Genomic DNA, 26,146 nt, shown 5'->3' on the forward strand with positions numbered 1-26,146 from the left:
ACCACAAAAGACCCCCAATAGCCAAAAAAAAATCCTGAGAAAGAACAAAGCAGGAGGCATCACACATCCTGATTTCAAACTATACTATAAAGTTATAGTCATCAAAACAGTATGGTACTGGCACAAAAACTAATACCAATAGGACAGAATTGATAGCCCAGAAATAAATCCAAGCATATACAGTCAACGAATATTTGAAAAGGGAGTCAAGAACACTCAATGGAGAAGACTCTCTTTTCAATTAATGGTGCTGGGATAATTCGATATTTACATTCAAAAGAATGAAACTGGACCCAAATCTTATACCATTCACAAAGATTAACTAAAAATGAATTGAAAGACTTAAATGTAAGAAATTCCTAAAAGAAAACAGGAATAAATCTCAACATGGCCCTTAGTAATGATTTATTGGATATGACACCTAAAGCACAAGAAACAAAATAAAAAGTAAACAAGTGAGACTACATCAAACTTAGAAGCTTCTGCAGAGCAAAAGAAATCATCCACAAAGGGAAATTACAACCTATGGGATGAGGAAAAATATTTGCAAACCACGTATCTGATAAGAGGCTAATATCCAAAATATATAAGAACTCATACAACTCAACAGCAAAACAACCCCTCTCACAAATAATCTAGTTAAAATGGGCAGAGGACCTAAGTAGACACTTCTCCAAAGAAGATATGCAAAAGACCAACAGGTACATGAAAAAATGCTCCACTTCACTAGTCATTAGTGAAATGCAACTTAAAACCACAACGGAGGTATCATTTCATCCCTGTTAGAACAGCCATCATCAAAAAGACAAGGGATAACAAATGATGTTATGGATGTGGAGAAAAGAGAACACTTGTGCACTGCTGGTTCGACTGTAAATTGATACAGCTACTGTGGAAAACAGTATAGAGGATCCTCAGAAAACTAAAAATAGAACTATTGTAGGATTCAGCAATTCCACTTCTGGGAATATATCTAAAGGAATGAAAACACTGATTTGAAAAGATATGGGCACCCCCATGTTTGTAGCAGCAGCAGCAGCAGCAGCGTTCACAATAGCCAACACACGGAAACAACCTCAGTTTGCATCAATGAGTGAATGGATAAAGAAGCTTTTGTATATATTTACGATGGAATATTATTCAGCCATAAAAAGAAATGATGAAATCCTGCCATTTGCAACAATATGGATAGAACTTGAAGACATTATGCTAAATGAAAAGTCAGAGAAAGACAAATACTGCATAAGTTCACTTATATGTGGAATCTAAAACACAAACAAAAAAACAAACTCACAGAAGAAACAAACTCATAGACTGTGGTTACCAAAGGCGGGGGGGGGGGGGGGGAAGGGGAATTGGGGGAAAGTGGTCAAAAGGTACAAACTTCCAGCTATAAGATAAGTAAATACTAGGGATGTAATGTACAACGTGATGACTACAGCGAACACTGTCATATAATATATAGGAAACTTCGTGAGAGTAAATCCTAAGAGTTCTCATCACAAGATGAAAATGTTTTCTTTTTTTTGTTGTTTATTTTTAAATTTTTTTTTCAACGTTTTTTTATTTATTTTTGGGACAGAGAGAGACAGAGCATGAACGGGGGAGGGGCAGAGAGAGAGGGAGACACAGAATCGGAAACAGGCTCCAGGCTCCGAGCCATCAGCCCAGAGCCTGACGCGGGGCTCGAACTCACGGACCGCGAGATCGTGACCTGGCTGAAGTCGGACGCTTAACCGACTGCGCCACCCAGGCGCCCCTGTTGTTTATTTTTGAGTGAGAGAGAGAGACACACACAGAGTGCAAGCGGGGGAGGGGCAGATGAGACACAGAATCTGAAGCAGGCTCGACTCTGAACTGTCAGCACAGAGCCCGACGTGGGGCTCGAACTCACGAGCTATGAGATCATGACCTGAGCCAAAGTCGGATGCTTAACCAACTGAGCCACCCAGGCTCCCCTTCTTTTTTATTTACATGAGAATATGGACGTTAGCCAAACCTACCGTGGTAATCATTTCACAATATATGTAAATCATACCATCATATTGTATGACTTAACCTTACACAGTGATGTATGTCAATCATTTCTCAGTAAAACTGGGGATAAAAAGAAAATAAATATTTTGTGAGTATGTGAAAATATAACAAAACAATGAATATTTATAAGTATTACAGTCATCATTTCTGGAACTGATGTAATGATCTACAGCTATCATCATTCACTACCCATTCCATATTCCCCTTGCCCTCAGCAAACACCTCAGTTCACTGTGGTTCTTTTCCTAGCAGGATGAACCAAATTTTCATTCTTCAAGGTTGAGACATTAACAGTCCTCCCTGAACTGTGTTGTATTTTTCCACTGGTTTTTGATCATTAGACACGGTGCTTTTAAGAGACCCCTAAGTGATCTCTTGCATTCCAGACGTACTCTTGCTTACCTCCACTGTGCTGTAGCAACTCAATTGTTTGTTATTGGAATCAATTACCCCAACCAGTAAAATAACCCCCTTCTTTGACTATTCATTCAGAAGTAGGAGACATCAAGTGCCCAGTCTGAAATATCAAGTTCAATGGAATGAACAAGGAACAATGGAATCATTGTTGTGTTTTCTGATGAAATCATTCATCCCCTTGGAATTAAGATCTCTTTAGAGCCTGCTCATGGAGACAGGAAGCAAAATATTTGCTACTGGAACACTAGAAGTAGTAGTAAGTGGAGCCACTCAAATTTCTACCCCTGGATTCCTGATCTTGGGAAGCTTGGTTATGGACACCATATTCTGAGCACGGATCTAAATCATATACAGTATCTATGAGAACAATGCCACAGCTCAACAAGATACTGCCACCTACCAGGTAATGTAACTGAATTTTCAAAGGGCTAGTCCACTTTCTATCAATCCAAATATTTCAAGGTAATGGGGAACAGGATCGAAACAATGCACTCCACAAGGATGGGCTCACTGCCACACTTCATTTGCTATGAAGTGAATTCCTTATCAGAAGCAATGCTTTGTGCAGGTTCCTCGAAAAATTAAAAATATAACCATCATATGATCCAGTAATTGCAGTACTGCGTACTTACCCTAAGAACATGAAAACACTAATTCGAGGGGATATATGCACTCCTATATATACTGCAGCATTATTTACAATAGCCAAATTATGGAAATAGCCCAAGTGTCCATTGATAGATGAAGAGATAAAGGAGATGTGATTTTTTTTTTAATTCAGCCATTTAAAAAAAGTTAAATCTTGCTATTTGCAACAACAGGGCTGGATCTAGAGAGTACAATACGAAATGAAATAAGCCACTCAGAGGAAGTCAAATACCATATGATTTTACTCACATGTGGAAGTTAAGAAACGAATGAACAAAGGGGAAAAAAGAGACAAGCAAAAAAAACACTCTTAACTACAGAGAACAAACTGATGGTTACCATTGGAGGGTGGGGTGGGGGGGTGGTTGAAATAGGTAAAGGAGATTAAGAGTACACTTGTCTTTTTTTTTTTCTTCCCTTTTTTAACTTTAGAGAGCAAGGGGGCACAAGTGGGGGAGAGGGGCACAGGGGCAGGGAGGGAGGGAGAGAGAGAAAGAGAGAAAGTTTAAGCAGGCTCCAGACTCAGCGCAGAGTCCAACATGGGACTCAATCCCAGAACCCTGGGATCACGACCTAAGCTGAAATCAAGAGTCAAATGCTCATCCCACTGAGCCACCCAGGTGCCCCTAGTACACTTATCTCTTATCTTGATGAGCATTGAGTAATATACGGGATTGCTGAATCACCATATTGTACATCTGAATAAATATAACACCGTATGTTAACTACACTGGAATTGAAATGAAAATAAGTTTAAAAAAAAAAGAGAACGAATGCTGCGTGGAATACCACAAAAATAGTGGAAAAGGACTGTTAGAGTACCTAGTGGGTAGTTTTGGCAAAAGCACTGCAGGTATGGAAGGTGAATCCATATCCAGAGTTGCCTATTCAATTAAAAACAAGGTACTGCCCCTTCCATGATGGAAATGGTCTAACGGAACCAATCATCCTGGGGAAAGGGACTATATCAAGGAACCAATGTTGGTCTCTGATGCTGGCACATGGCACTCAGCAATAGCTATAGCCAGGATGGCCTTGGTACATGGAGTTTACATTGCTAAAACCATGGATGACCTCCATTCCTGCCATTATGGCCACTTGGCTCATGAGTTCACTGGGCAATGACAGAAGTGGCTGTTGACAGAAGCTAAAAGAGAGACACATTGGATCAAACTACTTGTTTATTGAAACCCTCCTCTACTGAAAGTACCATACGGTGGTTGTTTACGTGGAGCACACTTATCTTCACATTCTTTCCCCACTCAGAGTGGTCTATCCAAAATTCCTCTCCCTTAGGATACCTTGCAATTAATTTTCCAATCACGTATCTTTGAAGAACCTGAAAATCCAGCCAAACCTTTGACCACAGCCTGTAAAACTATACAGACTCTTAATTCTAGCCATTTGTTCTTTTAGGCCAAATGAGCAACGAAGGCACACCGGTCAAAGTTCTGCCCGTTAAGAGGTTTTCCTTTCACAATTGCCCTTTACGGACATCCCAGAAAGAAGCTGTTATATTTTAGTTGAACAATTTCAGGTCGGTGCCTGTCTACCTACCACGCAGAACCATCTGCAAATTGGCCAGGAGTGAACTTTCCCTTCCTCGCCCAACTGGTCATAAGGAACTTTCCACGAAGCTATAGGGGCACACTGGGAGAAAGTAACATAATACAAGTATGGACCGTGGGCATTTGGGCCATTTACTGATGCTTCCAATGCTTCATATAAATATACTTCCATTTACTCCTCATGTAAATCTCTTCCATTTGACAACAGAGTGCTTCTGTTGTCAAATCCAAGCCTACATTGGTGAGCTGACACCTAGTCCATGAAGGAGAGTCAGAGTGTGTGGTAATTTGGGAGCCCATGGTTAACTCTTCAGTCTAGTAAAGTGCAATGACAAAACCAAAGTGGTTTCTTTATGTATAATATAATATAATAAATATAAATATAACTTTTTTAAAGTTTATTTATTTGAGAGAGAGTGAGAGCATGAGTGGGGGAGGGGGAGAGAAAGAGGGAGAGAATCCCAAGCAGGCTCCACGCTAGCAGCGCAGAGCCTGATGAAGGGCTTGAACTCACGAACCTGAGATCATGACTGAGCTGAAATCAAGAATTGGGACGCTTCACTGATTGAGCCACCCAGGTGCCCCCCAAAATTATTCCTTAAAGAGAGGTGGGTGTCTATAGAGGATTCAGGGCTTGATGCCAAAATTCTAAGGGTCTGTGCTGTGAATTATCTTTAGGAGCTAGCCAGACATTCCAAACACCATTTCTGTCTGCCACTGACATTTCAAGAACCTTTTAATCTGCTGGGTCATATGGCCCAAGTGGTAGAGAGCTTCCATGGAAGCCTGGACCTGAGAGCCTTATTCTCCTCTGGGCTCCAGGCAGAAGGTTTTCAGGTCACACATAAAAGGGCATAGTAGAACACCCCAATGAGAAATATGCGTGTTCAAAAATCTGAAGGAGCACACTAGGCATGGTGACTCTCTTTTGGTTGTAGGAAGGATGCAACACGTCCTTTACTTTAGAAGTGGCATTTCTAGGGGCGCCTGGGTGGCTCAGTCGGTTGAGCGTCCGACTTCAGCTCAGGTCACGATCTTGCGGTCCGTGAGTTCGAGCCCCGGGTCAGGCTCTGGGCTGATGGCCCAGAGCCTGGAGCCTGCTTCCAATTCTGTGTCTCCCTCTCTCTCTGCCCCTCCCCCGTTCATGCTCTGTCTCTGTCTCAAAAATAAATAAATGTTAAAAAAAAATTTTTTTTAAAAAAAGAAGTGGCATTTCAACATGCCAACACCAATGACCCCTTAGAAACTTAAGTAGAAGGCACCTAGATTTTTAGGGAATTTATTTCCCATCCGCTGGCATAGTCTTATCAATATGCCTAGGAGAACTTTGACTTCCCACTCGCCAGGGCCAATCAGCATCAATCAATGGGCCAGTTCAGAGCCATGATCCAGTAATCCCAGCCAAATGGTCCCCTTGAGGGAAGCCCAGGAGAAAGATTAACATTGCAATGTTTGGCAGGGTAGCAGGGTACTTAGGAAGATGAAGCCTTTTCTTTCTTTCTTTCTTTTTTAATGTTTATTTATTTTTGATAGAGAGAGAGCACAAGTGGGAGAGGGGCAGAGAGAGGAGACACAGAATCGGAAGCAGGCTCCAGGCTCCGAACTGTCAGCACAGAGCCCGACGCAGGGCTCGAACCCACAAACCGCGAGATCATGACCTGAGCCCAAGTTGGACACTTAACCGACTGAGCCACCCAGGCGCCCCCAGCCTTTTCTTAATCCACTAAATTCTGGGTGTGAAAACTGGCTCATGTCTGGATACTGTTTAAGAGGTAGTCAATCTCTGTTTTTAGGATGAAGGTAGACTTCTGTTCACATGACCTAGAACAATTCCACTTGTACGTATCACGTATACTTCACGTCTATTTATGTTTCAGGGACATCAAAGTCAATAGCCAATGTCACATATCAGACTATTCTGAGTATGATGTTGGCTCTGCTGTCCATTATGGTATCCCTATCCAACTTGCCTTTGGGATTAAATGCCACCACTTGACCAATACCACACTAGGATCTCATCATTTCATTTCGAGATCCTCCTCTACAGAGCACAAAAAACCTTCAGCTCTTCAAAGATGCTGAAGTTCCTCTCAAATTATTTCTCAAGGTCATGATGAATTATGATTTCTCTATTCCTCCAGGGGCGGGTGACATGTCTACATGATAAATCTGCTCTAACATTCAAATCTCCGCAAGACTCTGAACATTTCCCTCTACATCGTACCAAAGAAATTCTGGAATTTCTTTTTTTTTTTTTAATTTTTTTTTCTCTTAATGTTTACTTATTTTTGAGACAGAGAGAGACAGAGCATGAACTAGGGAGGGTCAGAGAGAGAGGGAGACACAGAATCTGAAACAGGCTCCAGGCTCTGAGCTGTCAACACAGAGCCCCACGCGGGGCTCGAACTCACAAACGGCGAGATCATGACTTGAGCCGAAGTCGGACGCTCAACCGACTGAGCCACCCAGGTGCCCCGAAATTCTGGAATTTCAACTCAATTTAGTGAAGCTACATTTCCATCCATTTTTCAACCTACCAACCAACCACCAACAACAAAGCAAAAAACAGAAACAAAAAACTCACACCTTTCTAACCAATGGAGCTGAAATATTGAATTCAGAATCTGTTTAATGAGCCTATTTCAATATATTCATCTCATCCAATTTTATACTCCTTGTGTCACAACCCCATATCCCAAAGATCCACCCCCAGACATGTTCCCAGATTTATCTACCTAAGCTGAAAAATCATGAAATTCTTTCAATGTGCAGAGTACCACTTCAGTGTCATTTGTACCTAAGGCTTTGGTATCAGGTGTGACTTGAATCTACGTGTAGTTGTGGAAGCAAAGAGGTGTGGCAGGATTCAGTCCTGAGGAGAATCAGCAATGTCTTTCTTTTTTTAATTTTTTTAATGTTTATTTACTCTTGAGAGACAGAGAGAAAGACAGAGCACGAGCAGAGGGAGGGGCAGAGAGAGAGAGGGAGACACAGAATCTGAAGCAGGCTCCAGGCTCTGAGCTGTCAGCACAAAGCCCGACGTGGGAATTGAACTCACGGGCTCTGAGATCATGACCTGAGCCGAAGTCGGATGCTTAACCGACTGAGCCACCCAGGCACCCCTGTCTTTCAAGGTCTCTATCTCAGAGGAAGCCATTACATGCTCTTCGGGGACAAAAGGGGTCATTTTCCTCAGGCAGTAGCGGAATGGCTGCTTCTAGCAGCAAGGACGACTTTGCAAAATTCAGGGGGTTGAGGGCAATCACTCCTGGATACGAGGACATTTGTAGGCATTCCATATTCCAACAGAAAAGTTCCAGCACTGGTGGAGCAGCAACAAATCTGAGAACAGATGCCGTGAAGGGGAGAAGAGTTTCTCTTTCCCTGTGTCACCTCTCCTCCACGACAGCAGAGCTCACCGTGAAGGCAGATCCCATTGGCCTGCAATTTCTCCCATGTGGGAGGGGAAGTAAGATCATGTGAGTCAAGTGCTAGGCTTCCCCAGCTGTGTGAGCTGCTACTCAAAAGGCCCACTTCTTTCCTGCTCTACCCACAATACCGAGGTGATCTGTATGGCCGAAGGGTTGGGAGAGGCTGGGAGCACAGCAACCAGGGCTTGGAACTCATCAAAGGTACACAGATTCTACTAAGTGCATCACAGACTGCCAGGAAGCCTGCCCACAAGTGCTGGGGATACCTCTTCTGCAGGCTCCCCAAACTGCCCATTAGCACCCCAACACGCCACATGCCTCATTTCCTCTACTTTGTGGCTAGCTGCCTGCACCCACCCCAGAAGATGATAAGCATGAGCCTTTGCACACCTCTGGCACACACAGACGGTCATCCCAATTCTGCAGGATTGGGAAAAGGGACACAAATGTAAGCACTTCAGGACAACACTCGAAGGGGGAGAAAAAGGGACGCTCTCAACACCAAGCCTGGCTTTGCTGGGAAAAAGCATACAATCTTATAAATTCTCCCACCAAGAGGGAACACGAGTGTGGAGTGGATACACCGATAGAAAAGTTCTGAGAAAGACTCAGAATCCCCAGCCAGCTGATAATGATAGCATTTCTCCCCTGAAGCCAGTCGGTAGAGCCTGGAGGAGGTAACTGCTTCTTCAAATGAGAAGACAGCAACACAGTTCAAGGGATATAAGAAATCAAGGAAACTGGCATTACCAAAGGAACACGATCCTTTTCCAGTAAGTACCTTCAAAGAAATGGAGAGAGAAGCATTGCCTGACAAAGAATTCAAAATAACTTTTAAGGAAGCTGTGAGCTACAGAACACTGATAGACAACCCAACAAAATTAGGAAAAGAATACATGAACAAAACAGCAGGTTCAATGGAGAGATACAAGTTGGAAAAAAAGAAGCAAAGTTAAAGTCTGGAGCCCCAAAATACAATAAATGAAATGAAAAGTACGACAGAGAGCACGAACCTAAGGGTTGATCAAGCAGAATAAAAAAATCTGTTAATTCAAAGAGGGGTCATTAGAAATTTTCAGTCAGAGGAGAAGAAAATGAAAAAGAGTGAGGGGTGCCTGGTTGGCTCAGCCGGTTAAGTATCTGACTTTGGCTCAGGTCATGATCTCACGGTTCGTGGGTTCACGCCCTGTTGGGCTCTGTGCTGACAGCTTGGAGCCTGGAGCCTGCTTTGGATTCTGTGTCTCCCTCTCTCTCTCAAAAATAAACAAACATTAAAAAAAAAAAAAAGAAAAGAAAAGAAAATGAAAAAGAGTGAAGAAAGCCTATTGAATTATGGGATCGAATACAGATAAACAATATACACATCATGGGAGTCCCAGAAGAAGAAAGGGAAAGAAAGCTTATTTAAAAAAATTATATAATGGCTGATGGGGTGCCTGGGTGGCTCAGTCAGTAAAGTGTCTGACTTCAGCTCAGGTCATGATCTCATGGTTCATGGGTTCAAGCCTCTTGTAGGGCTCTGTGCTAACAGCTCAAAGCCTGGAGCCTGCTTTGGATTCTGTGTCTCCCTCTCTCTCTGTCCCTCCCCCACTCACGCTCTGTCTCTCAAAAATAAATAAAAATGTTTAAAAAATTACCTAATGGCTGAAAAATCCCCAAATCTGGGGAGTGATATGCACACCCAGGTACATGAACTTCATAGGTCCTGGAACATTTTCCATTGAAAGAGGACTTCACTGACACACATTATAATACACCTATTAAAAAATTAAAGAGAGAATTTTGAAAGCAGCACAGGAAAAGAAACTCATCACCACAGGATATGCCATCAAAGACCTCGTAGGCTAGGAGAGAGATGATGTATTCCAAGTGCCGAAAGGGAAAAAAACAAAAAACAAAAAAATGGCAACCAATGCTACTCAGCAAAGCCGTGCCGCAGAAATAAAGACTTTTCCGGACAAACAAAAGTCGAAGGAGTTGATCATCCCTAGACCTGCTCTACAGAAACTGCTAAAGGGAGTTCTTCAAGCTGAAATGAAAGGATACGAATTAGTAAAATGAACATGTAAGTATAAACCTCACTGGTAAAGAAAGGGAAGTATATTGTCAAATTCTCCTAGTTGTGATCAATTCCTTAATTCTAGGGTTAAAAAAGAAAAGCATTTAAAACAACTATAGGTTCCTCAAAAAGTCAAAAATAGAACTACGCTACGATCCAACAAATGCACCACAAGGTATTTACTCAAAGGATACAAAAATACAGATTGGAAGGGATATATGCACCCAGATGTTTATAGCAGCATTTGATTCAACAATAGCCAAATTATGGAAAGAGCCCAAGTGTCCATCAAGTGATGAACAGATAAAGAAGATGTAGTATATACACACCATGGAATACAAATCAGCCATAAAAAGAATGAAGTCTTGTCATTTGCAATGACATGGATAGAGCTAGCAAGTATTACGTGAAATAAGTCACTCAGACAAAGACAAATGATTTCACTCATATGTGGGCTTCAAGAAACAAAACAAATGAACGTGGGGAGGAGGGATGGGGAGAGGAAAACCAAAAAATAGACTCTCAACTTTAGAGAACAAACTGATGGTCACCAGAGTGGAGGTTGAGGGAGGGATGGTTAAATAGGTGATGGAGATTAAGGCGGGTACATGGGAAAAGCACCAGGGGTCGTAAGTGATGAATCCCTAAATTCTACAACTGAAACTAATATTACAAGGTATGTTAACTGGAATTTAAATAAAAACTTGAAAAAATACGTAGCAACAAAAATTTATTAGTGGATCCATAATATAAAAATATATAAATTGTGACATCAAAAACATAAAGTCTAAGGAGAAAAGCACAAAGTTTTATATGTGATCAAAGGTATAATGGTTATGTTTTATGCAAGCTCATGGAAACCACGAAACAAAACCTGTAGTAGATACACAAAAGAGAAAGGGAAAGGAATCAAAATACGGCACTATGGAAAATCCTCAGATAACCTAAGTACACAGCAAGAGAGGGAGAGAGGAACAAAGGAACTACAGAACAGTCAGAAAATAATTAACAAGGTGGCATTATTAAGTCCTTAGCTATCAGTATTACTTTAAATGCAAATGGATTGAATTCTCCAGCCAAAAGACACAGAGTCTTGGCTGAATGGACCAAAAAAGAAGAACCAATTACATGCTGCGTACAAGAGACTCACTTCAGCTTTAAGGACCCACATAGGTTGAAAATGAAGAAACGAATACAAAATAATTCACGGAAATGGGAACTGAAGAAAGCACAAGCAGCTATACTTATATCAGACAAAACAGACTTTAAGTCAAAAACCGTAACAAGAGACAGAGAAAGTAATCATACAGTGTTAAAGGGGTAAATTTATCGAGATAAAACGAGTGTAAATGTGTGCCCAACATTGAAACTAAATATATTAAGCAAATTATTAACAGATCTGAAGAGAGAAACAAAAATGCAATACTAGAAGGGGACCTCAGTACCCTACTTTTAACAATGGATAGATCATCCAGATAGAAAATCAATAATAAGGAGGGGCATCTGGGTGGCTCAGTCGGTTAACTGTCTGACTTTGGCTCAGGTCACAATCTCACAGTTCATGAGTTTGAGCCCTGCTGCGGATTCTGTGCTGACGGCTCGGAGCCTGGAGCCTGCTTCCGAATTCTGTGTCTCCCTCTCCCTACCCTCCCCCACTTGCACTCTGTGTGTGTGTGTCTCTCTCTCAAAAATAAATAAACATTTAAAAAACTTAAGAAAATCAATAAGGAAAGATTGAACATGAACTACATTAGACCAAAGGGACCCAACATAGAACATTCCATCCAACAGCACCAGAATATTCTTCTGAAGCTCACACAGAACATTCTCCAAGAAAGATCATATGTTATATCACAAAAGAAGTCTAAACATTTTAATACTGAAGTCATATCAAATATCTCATGGTTCACTAAATCGAGCCCCATGCCAGGCTGTCTGCTGACAGTGTGGAGCCTGCTTGGGATTCTGTCTCTTCCCCTCTCTGCCCCCTCCCCTACCCACGTGCATGTGCACGAACATGCTCTCTCTCTCTCTCAAAATAAACAAACAAAAAAAGGAGTCAATTGTGAAGGCCATCGGAAAGAAACACAGACATCTGATTTTGTGTCAGCGACTTATAAGCTTCATCTCCTGCCCATGTCCTCTGCCTCCTTCACAACTCTGGTAAGGTTCTGGGGTAAGGTTCACTCACATAGTACAAGCAACCTCCAACCATTAAAAAAAATTTTTTTTTTGGGGCGCCTGGGTGGCGCAGTCGGTTAAGCGTCCGACTTCAGCCAGGTCACGATCTCACGGTCCGTGAGTTTGAGCCCCGCGTCGGGCTCTGGGCTGATGGCTCGGAGCCTGGAGCCTGTTTCCGATTCTGTGTCTCCCTCTCTCTCTGTGCCTCCCCCGTTCATGCTCTGTCTCTCTCTGTCCCAAAAATAAAATAAATGTTGAAAAAAAAAAAAATTTAAAAAAAAAAAAATTTTTTTTTAACATTTATTTTATTTTTGAGAGTGAGAGAGACAGAGCATGAATGGGGGAGGGGCAGAGAGAGAGGGAGACATAGAATCTGAAGCAGGCTCCAGACTCCGAGCCATCAGCACAGAGCCCGACGCAGGGCTCAAACTCACGAACCGCGAGATCATGACCTGAGCTGAAGTCAGACACTTAAGCAACTGAGCCACCCAGGCACCACTCATTTTTTAAACTTAACTTTGAGAGGACTTCTACTCGATAAAATACCTGAACATTGACTGTTCTTTCTGCTCTGGACCTTCTCCTGGACAAGTGTTCTCTTTGATCATCCCAAAGGGTGTCTGTCATGAGTTTTGTGACCCAAACCTAATGTTGGTGGGGAAGCTTCCTTACGTCGCAGTGACGTTGCTGAACATGCACATCAACTGGCATGGAAAGATTAATCTTTTTGTGGATGACATTATCTGATTACAGAAAATCCCAGGAAATCTATATAGAAGAGCTACTTTAATATACAAGTTTGACATGATTGTAGGCTACAAGGTTAACATAGAACAATTGCATTTCTATATACTAGCAATGAACAGCTGGAAGTTGAAATTTGAAAAATAGTACCATTTAGTTTAATACCAAAAACCAGAGTACTTAAGTATAAATCTAATAAAATATGAGCAGGATCTATGTACTGAAAACTACAAATTACTGATAAAAGAAATTAAAGGAGTCCTAAACAAATAGGCAGATATGTGGTGCCTGTGGTTTAGAATATTAAATATTGCTAAAAAAAAAAAAAAGAGAGAATATCCAATATTGATAAGATGCTAAGTCTCCCTAAACTCACCTATATATATTCAATGCAATTTCAATAAAATTGAAATGCCCCGTAATGAGCTTAATTTCACAAAGCTTAGTCACAAAGCTTATTCTAAAAATTATGGAAAAGCAGACAAAATAGCCAAAATAGGGGGTGCCAGGATGGCTCAGTTGGTTAAGATTCCAACTCTTAATTTCAGCTCAGGTCATGATCTCATGGTTCGTGAGTTTAAGCCTGTACGGACGATGCAGAGCCCACTTGGGATTCTTTTTCCTTCTCTCTCTGCCTCTCTCCTCTGCTTACACACACACTCTCTCTCTCTGTCTCAAAATTAAATAAACTAAAAAAAAAAAAAAAAAAAGGCAATTTAAACTTAAAAAAAAAATAGCCAAAATATTCCGAAAAAGAATAGAGTTGGAAGACTCATACTATCTCATCTCAAGACTTAGTGTATAAAGCTACATATTGGCAAAATGACAGACATATAGATTGATGGAACCAAAGAGAGGCCAGAAAAAGACCCACACATGTATGATCTACAGATTTTTCACAAAGGTACAACAGCAATTTGATGTTAAAAGGATAGTTAACTGGATGTTCCATGCCAAAAAAATTGGCCCTTGACCCCACATTTTATACAGACTAACTCACATGGATCATAGACCTAAATGTTAAACCTGAAACAAACTTTTAGATAAAAAAGAGGAGAGGGGCACCTGGGTGGCTCAGTTGGTTAAATACCAGATTCTTGATCTCAGCTCAGGTCACGATCTCATGGTTCATGAGATGGAGCCCCATGTCAGGCTCTGTGCTGACAGTGTGTAGCCTGCGTGGGATTCTCTCTTCCCCTCTCTCTGCCCCTCCCCCACCCACGTGCACACACGTGTCTCACTCTCTCAAAATAAATAAACTTAAGAAAAAAAAAGGAGAAAAATCTTTGTGACCTTGGATTAGGCAGAGTTCTCAGATCTGAATCCAAAAGCAGAATCCACGGAAGATGAAAACTGAACTTCATCAAAAACAAAACATCTGCTTCGTGAAAAATACATGGGGGCGCCTGGGTGGCTAAGTCAGTTAAGCGTCCAACTTTGGCTCAGGTCATGATCTCACTGTTCATGGGTTTAAACTCCACATCAGGCTCTGTGCTGACAGCTCAGAGCCTGGAGCCTGCTTCGGATTCTGTGTCTCCCTCTCTCTCTGCCCCTTCCCCTGTCACTTACTGCCTTCCTCTCTCTCAAAAATAAACAAACATTAAAAAAATAATTTAAAAAATACTGATAATGGAATAAAAACATAAACCACACGCAGAGATAAAACATTTGCAAAACATAGAAGGACATACATCCAGAACATACAAACTTTCAAAATTCAAGAAGAGAACAGTCCCCCAAAGAAAAGATACATGTATAGCAAACATTCAGATATGAAAGATGCCTAACATAGTCATTAGGGAAATGTAAATTAAAAAAAAATTTTTAAAGTTTATTTATTTTTGAGAGAGAGAGTGAGTGTGAGCGGGGGAGGGTCAGAGAGAGGGAGACACAGAATTGGAAACAGGGTCCAGGCTCTGAGCTGTCAGCACAGAGCCCAACGCAAGGCTCGAACCCACAAACCATGAGATCATGACCCGAGCCGAAGTCAGATGCCCAACCGACTAAGACACCCAGGTGCCCCGGGAAATGTAAATTAAAACCAAAGAAAGATGCCACTATGAACCTAGCGAAATGCTAAAAACAAAACTTTGATACGCACTGATGGTGGGAAGACAAAACGGTACATCCATTTTAGAGCCGTGAGCTTTTCCATACAGTTGAACATGCATACAACCCCCCTCTTAAGTATTTACGAAGACAAAGAAAACTTGTGTTGATACACGGCCCTGTATGCAAACACTAGTCACCGTTTTCTTTATCACCACTAACAACTGGAAACTCAAATATCCTTGAAGTGATAAATGGATAAACCAAACGTGGTACATCCCTGTAACAGAACACGACTCAGCGACAAGGGGAATGACTAGCAATCCGCACATCAAGATCGATGAATCTCAGAAGCATTAAGTGGGAGAAGCCAGACTCCAAAGACTACAGTCTGAATGATTCCATTTTAGGACATTCCAGAAAAAGTAAACTATGCATACAGAGAGCAGGTAGAGGGTTGCCAAAGGTAGGGAGGGGTGATAGGGAAGGGGCTGACCACGAGAGTACAAAGGAATTTCAGGGCAAGGGGGTCACGGAACTGTTAAATGTCTTGACTGTTGGGGCGGTGATACAATAGTAATCATTTGCCAAAACAAAGAACCCTACACCAAAGAGCCAATTTACTGCCTATAAATTAATCCTTAATAATAATTTTAAAAAGAACGCTAACTTGTAGGGGCATCTGGGGGGCTCAGTCGGTGAAGTGTCTGACTTCGGCTCAGGTCGTGATCTCAGGGTTCGTGGGTTCGAACCCCGCGTTGGGCTCTGTGCCGACAGCTCTGAGCCTGGATCCTGCTTCAGATTCTGTGTCTCCCTCTCTCTCTGTCCCTCCCCTGCTCATGCTCTGTCTCAGAAATAAATAAACATTAAAAAAAAATTTTTAAAGAATGCTAACTTGTAGAATTTTCATAGATGGCTCTTATCTCCCCGAGGAATTTTTCTCATGAATAGATACTGAATTTTTTCAACTTTGCTTTCATGTTTGATCCAAAGAATCCCGACATAAAAGAGTACATACTGAAGCCACAGGAAGTCCAAGAACAGCCTCAACCAACATGAGGTATAAAAATCATCCTTGTCGCCACCGGAGGTGGGAATGACTAGAAATGCACACAAGGAAACAGTCCGGTTTAATAGAAATACTGCACACATCAATTTGGGTGAGGATTACACAAGTGTTATACATTTGCAAAACTTCAGGAAGCTGTAAACTTAAGATTTATGCATGTTACTGCATGCAAATTATACCTCAAAAAAGAATCCGCACACGTGTAAGTGCTGGTTACAACCCACTGAATTGATTTTTGGACCCCCCGACAGGCTGAGAAACACCAGTTCACAGGACCTGTGGGGTTGGGGAAATGAGCCCACATGCCTAATTTACACGTCCTCTAAGCCTTGCAGATTTCCTCTTCTAAGTACATCTCATAGACATTTTGCGAGACGAACCGAAGAAAAAAATCTCAACGATGACTCTTCTCCCTACACTGATTGAACGTTACCGAACACCTACAACGTGTGAGGCACTGAAAGGCTGAATAGATTTGGCAGCCGACGCAGCTCTACTCTCCTGGAGCTTATATTCTAGCGGAAGACGGACTCATCCCTCCTCAGCCTCTCTTCTGTGGCACATCTGCTACGTGTCAACGTTCTAAATGAAGCCCTTACATAAGTCTCCGCTCTCATGAGGCTTCTCTGCTATGTGGTCGCCCAACCACTGGGACATGTGGAGCTCCGGCTGAAATACTGACTCTCTTTCAACAAATGTTTTGTCTCCTATGACAGGTCTGGTAACGGGATTGTTTCAGCACCCATTTGAGGTATTAGAACATTATCGCTTTTCTGGAGCTTCCTTCCTGCGTGAATCCTCTGAGGTGGGAAAGTCTTTATCACCCTCATCGTCAGCATGCACTCGCTGATGAATTATAAGGCTTGAGCTCCAACTGAACCCCTTCCCGCACTCCTCACACTTGTATGGTTTCTCCCCAGTGTGGACTCTCTGATGGGCTTGAAGGTATGAGCTCCAACTGAAGACCTTCCCGCACTCCTCGCACTTGTATGGTTTCTCCCCAGTGTGGACCCTCTGGTGGGCTTGAAGATAGGATCTCTGTCTGAAGCGCTTACCGCACACGTCACACCGGTACGGTTTCTCTCCCGTGTGGACGCCACGATGAGCCAGAAAATTCGAGGCCCGACAGAATCCTTTCCCGCACTCCTCACATTGGTACGGCTTCTCTCCAGTGTGGCACCTCTGATGGGCTTGGAGCTGCGAACCCACGCTGAAGCCCTTCCCACACTCCGCACACTGATACGGTTTCTCTCCAGTGTGGACTCTCTGGTGCACCTGGAGACTCGAGAACTGACTGAAGGCCTTACCACACTTCTCACATTTATAGGGTTTCTCTCCCGTGTGGATTCTACAATGAACGTTAAGATCTGAACTCCGGCTGAAGCCCTTCCCACATGTACCACACTTGTATGGTTTTTCTCCAGTGTGGCCCCTTTGATGGGCCAGAAGATTTGAGGCCTGACTGAAGCCTTTCCCACACTCCTCACACTTATAGGGTTTCTCTCCCGTATGGACTCTAAAGTGAATGTTAAAATCCGAGCTACGACTGAAGCCCTTTCCACAGGCATCACACTGATACGGTTTCTCACCAGTGTGGCCTCTCTGATGGTCCAGAAGATTTGAGGCCCGACAGAAGCCCTTCCCACACTCCTCGCATTTGTAAGGTTTCTCTCCAGTGTGGCTGACCTGATGGGCCTGAAGGTGTGAGCCCACACTGAAGCCTTTCCCACACTCTTCACATTTATAGGGTTTCTCTCCCGTGTGGATTCGACAATGGATGTTAAGGTGTGAGCTGTAACTAAAGCCCTTGCCACAGGCCTCGCATTTGTATGGTTTCTCTCCTGTGTGGATTCGCTGGTGAGCCTGCAGTCGCGAACGCCAACTGAAGCCCTTCCCGCACTCTTCACATCTATAGGGTTTCTTTCCCACGTGGACTCTCTGGTGGACTTGAAGATACGAGCCCTGGCTGAAGCTCTGCCCGCACTCCTCACATTTATAAGGTTTCTCCAACGTGCGGACTACCAGAGGAGCTTGACACTGGGAGCTTCTCCGGACGCTCCTCCCACACTCCTCGTACTTGTGTGGATTCTCTCCAGGGGGGGCTCTCTGCGGATGGCGAAGACGTGACCTCCGTCTGAGACCCTTACACGACGTATCGTGTTTGTACGATTTCTCCCCGCTGTGGACTCTCTGATGGGCTTCAAGGCTTGAAAGTCGGCGGAAGGTGTTTCCACATTTTTCACATTTATAGGGCTTCTCTCCCACATGGGCTGTCTGGTGAGTCTGAGGATGAGAGTGCTCAATGAAACCATTCTCACACTCTCCCTCCTTATAGGGGTTTCCTCCTGTGTGGTCTCTGTGGTGAATTTGAAGACACGAAGTCTGATTAAAGCCTTTACCAAACTCCCCATCTTTATAGAGTGCATCACCCTGTTTTTCCAGCTGAGAGCCAGTTCCTTGAATATTTACCATGGCGTCTTGGCTCTGGATTAACTCCTTTGTAACCTGTTGCCAGATCTGCGAGCAGAAAAGCTCTTCATGTGGCAGGTACTTTAATCCAATTTCCTGAAGAGTCTCCGCATCATTTAGATTCCTGTCTCCTAAAAGGATAAAGAGAATTTAGAGATGGGGCACATTAAATGCTTTGGTCAGAGGTACCAAGGTTATAAACTTAAGGCCCACACCTGAAGGCTTAACATGAACCAGGAGAAGGTACCGTTTTTAAAAAATGTTTATTCATTTTTGAGAGAGAGCGGGAGCAGAGAAGGGGTGGGAGGAGGACAGAGGATCCCAAGCAGTCTCTGTGCTGAGAGCAGTGAGCCCCATGCGGGGCTCAAACTCATGAACCATGAGATCATGACCTGAGCCAAAGTGGGACACTTAACCGACTGAGCCACCCAGGCGCCACACTGTAGGGAATAAGTTTAAGAATTCCCGGAGCTTGCATCAATGGGTTAACAAGGTTGAGGTGGAAAGCTGCCACAGGGTGAAAAAGCCAAGCACAGAACAAAGCGTAGAGCGGAAAGCCGCTTCCAAAGGATGCAAACGTCTACAAACAGGTAGAGGAACAGTTAGAGGCAGAAAGCCGCCACAGCAGGGCAAAAGTGCCCAGGATTTATCATGAAGTAAAACAAAGCATAGAGTGGAAAGCCGCCACCAGGTGGAAGTGCCCAGAGCTAACTGGTGAGAAAAATGCCTTGTTAGCCCTGAGGTAGCATGCTCTATTTATCTTGGCCCCTAGAAATTTAAGATAAACAGACACGGTGCCTGGTGCCTGCAGTAAATGGCTGTCTGCTCGGCACCAGGACTCTGATTTGTCTTAACCCCAACCCCTAACACTTCATACCTTTGAAACTCCCTTTCTCTCACACACGAGTTAATGTTCACTGTTTCACTGTCGCTTTCTGCATGTCCATCACACTTGTAAGCCTTCCGATCCTAATAGATACAAAACAAGGACCCTTACTCGGGACGCTTGTCTCCTCCCGGACATTAGCCTCTCTCATATTCAAGTCTGCGTCCGCTCTCTTGCTGGACAAGAAAGAACCCCAGATTCAAAGTCTGTGACACCCTGCCATTTTTATCATCGAAAACCTAGAGGTGGTCCACCAGGCTCCTATTCACTACACGTTAATGAGATATGTAGTATGTAGTATGATTCCAGTTAGAATCATACTAAGTTTTATATGTGAGAAACAGGTTAGAAATTTGGTGATTGCAGATCAAGAAAAACACTTCCTAGGGAATCTTTCCAAAGACGAAGCTGCACCCACCTAAAAGCTTTCTCTTTTTTGCTAAACCAGGTGTCCAATAAATAGTCTCCACATAATTCTGCCTACTGCATGCACATCTGACCAAATGCTCAAAATGTCCAGCAGGACCCTTACAGACAGACGATCAGAAGATGTGCTGAAAACACATCTGAAAACCTTTGCTTCAAATTATTTCATTGGACTTTATTCCATGTTAGAAGCCTTGATGTGCTGGGTTGGTTGGAAAGACAGGTGTTTGGGAGAACAGATCTTATCACCCAAGTGCCTGAAATTCAGAGTATAAGCAGGAAAATGTCCTTCAGGACGGCAATTGGGGAAGAGGTTTACGGTACTAACATACATTATTCTAAAACCTCATAGCAATAAAGTTCCTATCACCTCGGGGGGGAAAAAAGAGTGGAAAATCAGAAGCTCATCTTTTATTTTTATTCATTTAAAAAAATTTTTTTAATGTTTATTTATTTTTTTGAGAGAGAGAGAGAGACAGAGCGTGAGCAGAGGAGGGGCAGAGAGAGAGAGAGACACACACACAGAATCCGAGCAGGCTCCAGGCTCTGGGCTGTCAACACACAGCCCGATGCGGGGCTCGAACCCACAAGCCATAAGACCATGACGTGAGCTGAAGTAGGACACTTAACTGACTGAGCCACCAGGTCCCCCTGAGATGCTCATCTTTTAGAACAGACCAAGAACCTGTGAGAAGGAGCAGGGCATGGCGTGGATTCTCCAAGTCAGGATCAGTCAGGAAGAGCTATGTTCTCCTTGGGACTCTGTTCCGTCAATAAACTATAGAGCTTGCTACCTACTTCTTTTCAGCTCTCTCTTCAAATAACACCTCATCAGTGAGGCCTCTTTCACCATCCAGCATCCAGCAGGAAATTCTCCCTATCCCTTGACACCCCCAGCAATCTTCTCGGCATTCACCTTACCCTGTGTTGTTTTTATGTGGCACGTATTACATCAGATGCACTATCTATGCCCTTTATCGTTTTATGTCTTCTCCCACCTGAATGCAATATCCACCAGGACGAGCACTTAGATCATTCATTGCTTTATCAGCACTCCCAGATGGCAGCGTTCCGTAAGTACATGTTGAACACACAAATAAGCCCCAGTTTGGCTTCTTTGCGAGAGTCTGAGCTCTGTTACAAAAGTAAAAGAGCTTTTTCAAGGAAGTTACCCATAACAGGAATGGAAGCAGCAACTTTGCTGGGAAGCTGAAAGGCTTCACCAGAGGCAGGGCTAACCTAAGTGAATGTTGCTGATGATAAAATCATGTTGATCATAAAATCATGGCAAGAATCGCTTGAGAGGAAAGAAGGAAAAAAAAAAAGCATAAGGCATACAATTGGCTGTGGGGCCTATGGATCGATTGCTTGTGAAAATATTTTTTTCAATGTTTACGTATCTATTTTTGAGAGAGAGAAGGCACAAGCACACACACACGAGGGGGAGGGGCAGAGAGAGAGGGAGAGAGAATCCCAAGCAGGCTCCACACTGTCAGTGCAGAACCCGACATGGGGTTTGAACTCACAAACGGTGAGATCATGACCTGAGCCAACATCAAGAGTCAGATGCTTAACCGACTGAGCCACCGAGGCACCCCCTTCTGAATTTTTGTAATCTCTTCCTATGTGTGTAAAACTTTTCCTTCTTCATATAGGAGTCAATATTTAGAGCCTCAGGAATAATGACTCCGAAAGCAGGCTGTCACTCTGATGGATACAGAAACATGTTCCTGTATGGACAACACCACTGTTTTACAAGCTACAGGTTGGACTCAGTGAGTCTGAAATAAATTTAGTGGCTTATGACAAGCATTAGCAGAATGGTAAAATATTAAAAGTGCTTTGTAAGTAAAGGTTTCTCTGGATAAAATGCATGTTAGAACTACACACACACACACACACACACACACACACACACACACACAGGGATAGTGGTGGGTGACATTGTTTTCTTTAACTGTTTGGATGAGGTTGGTGGTTGCCATGAGGAAAACCGACGAAGGGAAAGCCTAACGTGAAAGCTAGTTAATATCTGATACTTTCCTTAATAGGAGACCTGCCTCAAAAGTGGCTATCAGATTCTTCATTCTAAAAAGTGGTTCTTCACTCAGACAGTAGGATTAACTACTAAAACCTGCAGGAAAGCCACAGAGCTGAAATGATATTCACTGTGGTTACAAGTGCAAAGTTAAGCTGTCATCGGATATGGTTTAATGGATACAAATCTACACATATCTAAAAGGACCTAATCAATTACATTCGATTAGATAATCACGATAATCACGGGCTGTTCTAGACGATGCCTTCACCACACATTTCTGTTTAACACCCTTTAAGGACGTCCACGACTAATGGGGAAAAGTCCACGTAACCATTATCAGCTCATTCATTCACACAACAAATATTTATAGCACACCTGTCCTCTGCCAAGTCTGACCTACACACTGAGGATATAGCAATAAAGGCAACAGAATTTCTTCTCTCCTGATAATTACATTCTAGTGAGAACAGAGTGAGCGAAGCAAAAATATATGTTAATATGGTAAGCGGTGATCAATGCCTAGACACCAAATCAGTCGGGGTAAGGGAAAGGAGAACGGGGGAAGAAGAAGGGGTCAGGAACACAGTGCTCACGGAACGTCTTTCTTATGATGTTAGTTAGGATTTGAGAAGGACTTACGCGAGGTAAGGGAGGGGCCAAGAGGATGACAGAAGGAAGAACAGGTAGAGGATGACAGAAGGAAGAACAGGTAGAGGGTGACAAGGCCGGGCCACGGGTAGCATAGCAGAGCGACAAAACTGGACAGAACAGACAGGCATGGGGGAAAGCGACAGGTCACGTCTGCAGAGGGATGGAGGATGAGCAAGGAGCAGACAGGTGGGCCATCAGAAGTCACTGTAAGTACTTAGATTCTGCTCTGAATCAGGTAAGAAGCTACCAGAGGTTCAAGCAGAGGCCTGACAAGACCTGACAAACATGCAGAAGAATCACTTCGAGGGGCTCCTGGGGGGCTCCGTCCGCTTGAGCACCTGACTCTTGATTTCAGCTCAGGTCATGATCCCAGGGTCGTGGGGTGGAGCCCCGTGTCGGGCTGTGTGTGGAGCGTGGAGCCTGCTTAAGGTTCCTTGTCTGTCTGCCCCTCTCCCCTGCTCTCGCTCTCTCTACAATAAAAAATAAAAAAGAGTCACTTCCAGTGGAGAACAACTGTAAATGAGCAAAGGAGAGAGGGAGGGTGCTAAAAACTGCTGCAGAAATTCAGAGACAAGGCACCGACCGCGACCTGCTCCAGAGCTGGGGAGGTGACAAGAGACGTGACAGACCGAGCCGCATGGCTCTCACCTGAGGAGCCGTGGCTCTGGGTTGCTGCCTTTATCATCCAAAGCCTTCCTCCCCTCTTGAACTGGGGTACTGCATCTGGTGTGAAGGGTTGGTGCCCTGTGGAAAGGCAAGGACAAACATTTTAAATTAATACAGCAGAGGCCAAAATCACAACACAGGCGTTTTCACCACACCATGTTTAGGACACCAAAATTAGTGTTTTCCAAACTGTTAATTATGATGCATCAGAGGAGGACATTTTATTGCAAAAATCCAGGGTATGTAGATCTAGGCGTGAACTACTGGGGTAAAAAAATGTCTGTTTGCTTCAGATTTTTTCCGCCACTGCTCACACAATTTTCAGCAACTGGCTGTAGTTTTTGCTGCTGCAATGTGTGGTTATTGCCAAGGGCTCTGACATTTTCTACCCTATTGTAGCTCTTTTTTCTTTTTAATTTTTTTAATGTTTACTTATTTTGGAGAGAGAGAGAGAGAGAGAGAGAAAGAGACAGAGTGCGAGCAGGGGAGGGGCAGAAAGAGAGGGAGACACAGAATCTGAAACAGGCTCCAGGCTCCGAGCTGTCAGCACAGAGCCCGACGCGGGGCTCGAACCCACAGACTGTGAGATCGTGACCTGAGACAAAGTCTGATGCTTAACCGACTGAGCCACCCAGGTGCCCTACCCTATTGTATTTCATTAAAAATCCTGGTATAGGGGAGCCTGGGTGGCTCAGTCAATTAAGCGCCTGACTCTTGGTTTTTGGCTCAGGTCATGATCTCACGGTTCGTGAGTTCAAGCCCCGCATCAGGCTCTGTGTGACAGCCCAGAGCCTGCTTGGGATTCTCTGTCCCCCTCTCTCTTGGCCCCTCCCCCACTCATGCTCTGTCACTCAAAATAAACAAATAAACTTTAAAAATGCTGGTACAATACCCTAAATGTGTGTTATGACCCACTAATTGGAAATGACCACAACTGGAGAAAAGCCAAAAATGTGGATACAGCAGTCATGGTGTCAATTTACGGCTCGTGTACAAAACACAAACTTTGTTGGGGGCGGGGGGGGGGGGGGGGGGGGGATGACCAGAAAAATGCCATCTCTGCGTCTTATGCTGATTAGAACACTGGAAACTAGGTCAAGAGCTCCAAAGCCCCACACATCGGAGGGTAAATAAACCACACAGAGGGGGTGACATTCAATCACAGAGCACCTGTCCTCACCCAGAGAGAGCAGGTTCCGGAAGTTCTCCAGCATCACGTCTCCATACAGCTTCTTCTGGGCGGGGTCAAGCAGCCCCAGCTCCTCCTCCGTGAAGACCACAGCCACGTCCTTGAACGTCACTGCCTCCTACAACATCAAGCACATATAAGCTCAATCTTGTGCCCGATGGCCACTCAGAGGAAGAGCACTGAGAAAACTGGAAAGGGTGGGTACAAAGTGGTTCCAAATTTTCAGAGACCACAGATTTTCACTACTATCTGATTAAACATTTCAAATAATACATACTGTCTTACCTGGCATTCTTTTCTTTTCAAAATAAATACTGAAAAGAACAACCTTTTACATAAATACTAGCCTCCCGTCTAATTCTTTTCCTAGGATAAGTTCCAAGGAGTAAAAATTGCAGTGCCGAAGAATACGCCACTTCAAAACTACTATGTACAACGCCAGGTTTTCTTTTCAACTTTCTCTGTATTTTACGCTTCCCCCAAGAGAATATAAATATCCCTGATTCTCCACATCATACGCAACACTGAATATAACCAGTGTTTCTGAGTCCTAAGAAATTTGATCAGTAAAAAGCAACTTGTTCTTTTGGTACTAATTCGGTAATTAACGAGCTATCGTATTTTCATATATTTACTGGCCATCTTTTATTTTTTGCTTCAGTACATTGCCAGTTAATGTTCTTTGCTCATAGTCCAACCAGAGTTTTACTTTATGACTGCAAAATTTCTATTAGAGATTTGAAGCTTTTTTTTTTTTTTTAAACATATTTAAATACTGTCACCCACGTTTTGCTATTGTTCTTGTATAGCTTCGTGCACTGCATGGTTTCTCGACCTTGACACGACACACATTTTGGGCCAGATAATGTTTGTTGTTGGGGCGGGGGCCTGTCTCACGCACCGCAGGATGTTTACCAGCATCCCGGGCTTCTACGCACTGGGAGCCAGAAGCCTCCCTCAAGTGGTGACACCAGAAATGTTTCCAGACACTGCCTGGGGGCAAAGATCACCCACGGTCAAGAATTGCTGATGTACGGTACTGTCTTAACTTTTCTTTTTTTTTAATTTTTAATGTCTATTTATTTTTGAGAGACAGCAAGACAGCATGAGAGCAGGGGAGGGGCAGAGAGAGAGGGAGACACAGAATCCGAAGCAGGCTCCGGGCTGTGAGCTGTCAGCACAGAGTCTGACTCGGGGTTTGAAGTTACAAGTCTTGGGATCATGACCTGAGCCAAAGTTGGACGATTAACCGACTGAGCCACCCAGGCGCCCCCTGTCTTAACTTTTCATATGAGAATTGTGTGTTCATCGCCGGAGCCCTGCACATCCAAGCGTCCTGAATGAGCATCAGAGATCCTAAAGAAGGAGCCTCTGAAGAGTGACCATGCAGAGGCAGTATTATCTGTGCTGTCTTCCATGCATAGGGCAACCAAGTGCATGTAGAAGGGCCAAGACCCTGACTGGAGAATTATTTGCCCCTGCCTCCCTCTTTATCCAAATAAAAATCCACGGAGTCTTTTTGGATCAGTTAGACCTTTGCTTTCCTGTGTGAACTTAAACAGTTTTCTGAAATTCTACAATCCTGTGTCTCTGTAAGTAAAATGCAGAGGAGACA

At 43.5% G+C, this 26,146-nt stretch overlaps 1 protein-coding gene across 5 annotated transcripts in view; it reads right to left on the minus strand.

The window, feature by feature from the left end:
• Positions 1-16,247: 16,247 nt before the first annotated feature.
• The window catches only part of ZNF45 (zinc finger protein 45), a 31,029-nt gene continuing 21,130 nt past the window's right edge, over positions 16,248-26,146 (minus strand). For all 5 annotated transcript variants that reach the window (XM_015539500.2, XM_042968350.1, XM_015539501.2 and 2 more), the window contains 3 exons: positions 24,523-24,649; positions 23,325-23,420; positions 16,248-18,803 (listed from right to left, as the gene is read on the minus strand). In XM_015539500.2, the coding sequence (XP_015394986.2) occupies positions 16,966-18,803; positions 23,325-23,420; positions 24,523-24,649 (2,061 nt within the window). In that variant the 3' untranslated portion in view covers positions 16,248-16,965. The remainder of the gene's footprint in view (positions 18,804-23,324; positions 23,421-24,522; positions 24,650-26,146) is intronic.

The sequence above is a fragment of the Panthera tigris genome, chromosome E2 (genome assembly GCF_018350195.1).
Source record: "Panthera tigris isolate Pti1 chromosome E2, P.tigris_Pti1_mat1.1, whole genome shotgun sequence".
NCBI classification, from domain to species: domain Eukaryota; kingdom Metazoa; phylum Chordata; class Mammalia; order Carnivora; family Felidae; genus Panthera; species Panthera tigris.